This window comes from Lipotes vexillifer, unplaced genomic scaffold (genome assembly GCF_000442215.2).
Source record: "Lipotes vexillifer unplaced genomic scaffold, Lipotes_vexillifer_v1.1 C27582006, whole genome shotgun sequence".
Classification (NCBI taxonomy): domain Eukaryota; kingdom Metazoa; phylum Chordata; class Mammalia; order Artiodactyla; family Lipotidae; genus Lipotes; species Lipotes vexillifer.
In genome coordinates, this window is record NW_006778852.1 from 1,404 (window position 1) to 7,547 (window position 6,144).

Sequence of the window (6,144 nt, forward strand, 5' to 3'; positions counted from 1 at the left end):
GGGGCAGAGACCTTGCCAGCTTTATCTCCAGAGCGTGGAATGTGCCTGGCGTGTCCAGAACGAGTAGAGTGCTAGGTGTTCACACCTGAAGGAGCTCCAGCTCCTTCGTATGCTTGCTGGGTTACCTGGAGAGAACTCCTTGAACTTCTGTGCCCTCCTTATCTGTAAAATGGCCACCTTCCAACGTATTCAGGGAGGAGCCTAAGGAAGAAGGGGTTTCCAGGCCTGGGCATCAATCCCGAGGGCCGGGGCCTGCAATCATGCTGCCTGTTTCCGTCTAGTTCATCCACGGCTGGCTGATCATGTCCTCCCTGATGCTGCTGTTCCTTTTCACCTACATCTACCTTGGGTGAGTGGCAGCCGGTGGGCAACAGGGTCCTTCAAGACCCCTCCCCTGTGGTACGAGTGGGTCTGAAGGACCTGGGAGGGCAGGGCGCCCCTTGGTCTCCACACCTGCCACGTGTTGCTGCTCCAGGAGCCCGGCCTCCTCGACACGGGAGTGGAGCTGCGAGTTGGGCCACACGTCTCCTTCTGGTTCCTGATTTAAAACAAATAACGCAGAGCCATCACAGAGGGGGTTCTCTGTGAACCCCAGTGGGGGTGGGTTCGGGGGCAGAAACCCCTCAAAATTTACATTCTGATCTTCGGGCTGGGCCTGGGTACCTCCTAGTTTATGGGGAAAGGGATCTCTCTTGCCCTGGATTTGGGACATCAGCCTGACCCAGGGGCCCAAAGAGACTGGAGGGACAGGAGAGAACACTTTTCCAAGGACCTTTTCCACAGGCAGAGGGTATTCCAGGTCATGCTGGCTCACGTTTATGGGAACCAGTCCAAGGATGAGACATTGGGGTACTCCCCACCGTTTCATGAATTTTTCAGGTGGTTACATGTAGGGCTCATGGAAACAGAGAAGGAGATGTCAGCAGATGAAGCCAGAGGTTGGAAGAACCCAGGCTGGGACTTAATGATGGAAGGGTGTTGAACTGTGTCAGGGTCTAACATCTCCACTGAGTTTCCCAGCTCACAGGCTTGACTGTGGTCCCGCAGGGAAGTGCTCAAGACCTACAATGTGGCCATGGACTACCCCACCCTGTTCCTGACCGTCTGGAACTTCGGGGCAGTGGGCATGGTGTGCATCCACTGGAAGGGCCCCTTGGTGCTGCAGCAGGCCTATCTCATCATGATCAGCGCACTCATGGCCTTGGTGTTCATCAAGTACCTCCCAGAGTGGTCTGCGTGGGTCATCCTGGGCGCCATCTCTGTGTATGGTAGGTGGGCCATGAGCTTGCAGGGGTGGGCCATGGAGTGACATCCAGGGCTGAGTCCTCACTGCTGGACAAGGGTGATAGGTATTGAGAGGTCCCCCCTCCCCCCACCCCCGCCCTGGGAGGCCTGGATGATCCCCCTTCTAGAAAGTTCACCTTCGTAAAAAAACAAATGGGGTCCTGTGGAATCGTGACTGTTGACATGGTTACTAACAACAGCAGATGTCTACTGAGCACTCACACCGTTAAGCACTTTGCACACTGGAAGTCATTTGTTCCTCAGAACCACCCTGAGACTGGGCACAGTACCGATAAATAACAAGCACCCAAAATGTTAGCTGCTCTTCAGTTAGTATAGTCGCCCCTCGGTATCCTCGGGGGATTGGTACCAGAACCCCCTCAGATACCAAAATCCGAGGATGCTCAAGTGCCTTATATAAAATGATGTATTATTCGCACATAACCTACGCACATCTTCTCGAATACTTTAAATCATCTCTAGGTTACTTGTAATGCATAATACAACATAAACAATATGTAAATGGCTGCCGATGTGCGGCAAATACAAGTTTTGATTTTTGGAACTTTCTGGGATATTTTTCTGAATATATTCGATCCACAGCTGGTTGAATCCATGGATACGGAACCCAGAGATATGGAGAGCCGCCTGTATCAGTGTGATAGCCATCACCAGTACTGCTTCTTACGTTGTTAGGAAAAGGAATTTGGGGCTCAGAGAAGTGGGACTTCAAGCCCATCCTCTGGTCTCTGAGGCACACAGCAGTTCCCTGTTTGCAGCTAGCCTGTTTAGACACCGCTCAGACCCCACTGTGGGCTCCAGCCAGTGCAGGCTCTAGGGATCGTGGCTGAAACCCGGGGGTGGGATTGCTGGAGCAGCAGGGCGTGGTCTGAGAGCCTCGGCCTGGGGCTCTGGCACACTCGCTCCGACGCCTGGTGTTTAGGGGGCTGGTTCCTCTCTGGGGGCTGCTTGGGAATAAACATGTTTCTTAACATGCCAAGGGTGTCTTTGCTTTCCCAGATCTCGTGGCTGTGCTGTGCCCCAAAGGGCCGCTGAGAATGCTGGTAGAAACTGCCCAGGAGAGAAACGAGCCCATATTTCCTGCCCTGATATATTCATGTGAGTATATGATACATACATGGCTTTTGGAGGCGATGAGGAGATAGTCAACCGTTTCCCTGACGAAAGGAGACAAGGCAGCCTCGGTGACCCCAGGAGGGCTCCACCTTCCGAGACTAAGGTGGGCTGTGTCTTGCTCTTAGACAGGAAGAAACTTGGAAAGTCGGAGCAGGAAGAGGACACCAGGGGATGTGGTGCTGCCCCGCAGCTTCCTCCCACCTGGCTCCAGTGGCACGTGGTGGCTACAGGCCGCGTTCCCATGAGCCCAAGGCCACCGACTCAGCCCTCCAGGCCCCTGATAAGGGACTTTGGAGAGGGACTCTTTAGGGTGGGGGTCTGGGGGGGAAGGGTGCGCCTACCTTTCCCTGGGCTGCCTCAACAGCTTCGTGGCTGGTTGAAGTGAAGTCTCTGAAGGGAATGCCCTCGGGGTTGCTGCTGGCCTCGGGGCCAGTGCACTCGGGGATTTGTACTTATAAAGGCATCAGCAGACATGCATCAAATTCATACTATGTGGTGGGCGCTGTGCTGGGCTTTGGGGTTGCCATGGAAACAAGATCCACAAGGTCCCAGGCCTCAGGGAGCTCACTGCACTGTGGTTTTCATGCCCTCCCCTCTGTTATTCAAGTAGAGAGCCTGAATTTCTGGGGCTCAGTTGTCTGCAGGGCGCACTGGGAAACAGCCTATGAATGGCTAGAGTTGGCACTCTGTACAAATGAAGAACCGAGCTCGTCGTGGAGAGCCGTTGGCGGCCTGGCCCCAGGGTGAGAAAGCACATTCCAGGCACAGCCTGAAAAATGAGCAGAGACTGTGTATGGAAAGTCTGAGCCGTGTCAGACTTCTGCTCACCATCGCTGTGCTCTGATGGAGCTTACATTCTAGGAGGGGAGGCAGACAGGGACTCAACAGGCAAACATAAGTCAGGAGGTGAGAGCTCCATAGAAAGATAAAGCGGGGGGCCATGAAGAACTCCAGGGTAGTGAGGGGTGCTATTTTACAGAAGGTGGTCAGGGAGGCCCTGTGTCATAGGTGACATTTGACCAGAGACCCGGCTTAGGAATATCTGGTGACAGAACTCCAGGCAGAAGGAACAGCGGCAAGTGCAAAGGCCCTGAGATGCGCGTGGGCCTGGTGTGCTCGGAGCGCCCCGAGGTCAGGCAGAGGGAGCCAGCGGGGAGCGCAGGAGATCAGATCCTCTTAGGCCATGGTGGGGGCTTGGCTTTTATTGCTGAGTGAGATGTGATGCCACTGGAAGACTGTGGACTGACCTGACTACGTTCTAACAGGACCATGAAGGTTGTATCACGGACAAGAGTAGAAGCAGGAGCCAGGTTTGGAGGCTGAATAATAATCTGGGAGAGAGATGTTGGCGTTTGGCCCCAGGGCAGCAGTAGAGGCGTTGAGATGTGCTTGGACTCTGCAGACATCTTGGAGGCAGAATTGGCGAGATTTTCTGATGGTTGGGGTGCAGGTTGTAAGAAAGAGAGTCAAGGTTACTGTCAGTTTTTTGGGCCTGAGCAACAAAAAGGATGGAGGTGCTGCTTACTGAGAAGGAGAAGGCTGGTGGGCGGGTCGGAGGGCAGTTGTCGAGAGTGTTCAGGGCGTGTTGAGTCTGAGATGCTCACTGGACATTCAGATGGAGAGTTGGAGAGATGAGGTAAGAGTTCAGGAGAGAGTTTCTAGGCCAGAGAGAGAGAACATGTTAGTACCACAGGATCCAGCAGTCCTGCTTCTGGACATAGACCCAAGAGGATTGAAAGCAGGATCTTGAACCGATTTTTGTGCACCCATGCTCATAGCAGCACTATTCACAATATCCAAGAGATGCAAGCCACTCAGGTGTCTGTGGATGGATGAACAGATATATGGTATATACATAGAATGGATTATTATTCAGCCTGAAAAAGGAAGGAGATTCTGACACGTGCTCCAACATGGATGAACCTTGAGGACATTATGCTAAGTGAAATAATCCAGTCACAGAAAGATAAATACTGTGAGTCCCCTTATACGAGGTATCTTAGGTAGTCAAAAATCATAGAAACAGAAAGTGGAATGGTGCTTGCCAGGGGCTGGGGGATAGAGAGTGGGTACAGCGTTTCAGTTCTGCAAGACAAAAAAAGTTCTGGAGATCTCTTTCACAGCAGTGTGAGTATACTTAACACTATTAAACTGCACCCTTAAAGATGGTCAAGATGACATATTTCATGTTACATGTTTTTTTACCACAATAAAACAAAAACATAATTAGTTCACCAAACTTGTTCACTAACAACATTACCATTGTTTTTGTGAGGAGGCCAAAAAAGACAGGAAGAAGCATCGTCTGCCCACACCTGGTCAGTGAGTCTGGATCCCCAGCGGCCCCCTAACAGTGGGGCATAAGCAAATACCCACAGGAACTGAGGGTCCTGTGCAGGCTTTCTGGGGACACAGACTGGCCCGCCTGCCTCCCAGGCCCTGGGGGCAGCCACAGGTAGTACTGCCTGAGGCCTGACCCTTCTCTCCCTCCCCAGCCGCCATGGTGTGGACAGTGGGCATGGCCAAGTTGGACCCCTCCTCTCAGGGAGCCCTTCAGCTCCCCTACGACCCAGAGATGGGTGAGTATCGGGGGGCTGACAGCCTCTCATCATCGGGGGCGGCTTTTCACCACATCTAGCTCAGCCTGGCCTGGCCTCTGCGGGAGGCACGAGGGCCGGAGGGGCAGGTGGGAAGACCAGCCTCCACTGGACACACACGCCCTGGGGATCGAGTGTGGTGGGACCGCGCTCCTCTGCCTCGGCCCCGTTCCTCTCCCTTCCCTTCCCTTGTGTGTGCACTGGAGAAACCTCTTTGGGTCGGGCTGGGCGTGGGGGGGTAGGGGGATGGTGAGGGCAGGGGAGTCCTGAGCTCAGAGAACCCTCTGACAGGCTGTGGTCTCTCTCCCTTGCTCCCTGCTCACACGACGCCGGACACCCAGAAGAGGACTCCTGTGACAGTTTGGGGGAGCCCTCGTACCCTGAAGTCTTTGCGCCCCCCCTGCCTGGCTACCCAGGGGAGGAACTGGAAGAGGAGGAGGAAAGTAAGGTGTCCCGACGGTCTGCGTGGGCCCCGGGTGGGGCCCCCTGAGGTCAGGGGAGGAGGGCGCGAGGGGGGGAGCCCCTTCCACATCAGAGACGGCTTCGCAAAGTCGAGGAGGAGCCTGCAAAGGCGCAGCCTTGTCGGCAGGCCACGGGGACTTCTACGCCGAGGCTGCACCTCGTGTGTGACAGACGTTGGTTGAGTACCAGCTGCGTGCCCGCTCTGCGCTGGGGGGCGGTCGTACGGACGCGGCTCTGGGGGACGCGGCCACGCAGGCGTGGGCACTGACCGCCCTCCCCGGAGCCGGGAGGGCCGTGAAGGAGAACACGGGGTGATGGGGAGCGCTGACGGGGCTCATGACCTGTTTCAAGGGGTCCGAGGAAGTCGCCTGAGGAAGTAACTTCTGAGCTGAGCTCCAGAGGCTGAGCCACTGGAACTCGGAGAGGGGGACGCACAGCGGGGGTGCGTTTCCAGCTGAGGGGACCTTGGGCGCAGAGACCCTGAGGCAGATGGCACGGTGAGTTAGAGCAAGTGAAGGCAGGACGCTGAGACCCGAGTGCAGAGATGGGGCAGGGAGGCAGGCAGGGACTTGAGGGGCTTCTGGATCAAAACGGGGACCTGGTCTGTGTCCCGTGAGCGGTGGGAGCCGTGGGGGGTGGGGGAGGGTTTTGAGCTGCACGGCGG

At 55.4% G+C, this 6,144-nt stretch overlaps 1 protein-coding gene across 1 annotated transcript; it reads left to right on the forward strand.

Moving 5' to 3' along the window:
- Nucleotides 1–281: 281 nt before the first annotated feature.
- LOC103072471 (presenilin-2) lies at nt 282–5,508 on the forward strand (the record flags this gene model as incomplete). The annotated part of the gene is made up of 5 exons (XM_007452018.1): nt 282–349; nt 1,048–1,268; nt 2,305–2,403; nt 4,917–5,000; nt 5,360–5,508. Coding segments are annotated over 5 exons (621 nt in total), but the record flags the coding sequence as incomplete, so codon positions are not given.
- Between the last annotated feature and the right edge of the window lie 636 nt (nt 5,509–6,144).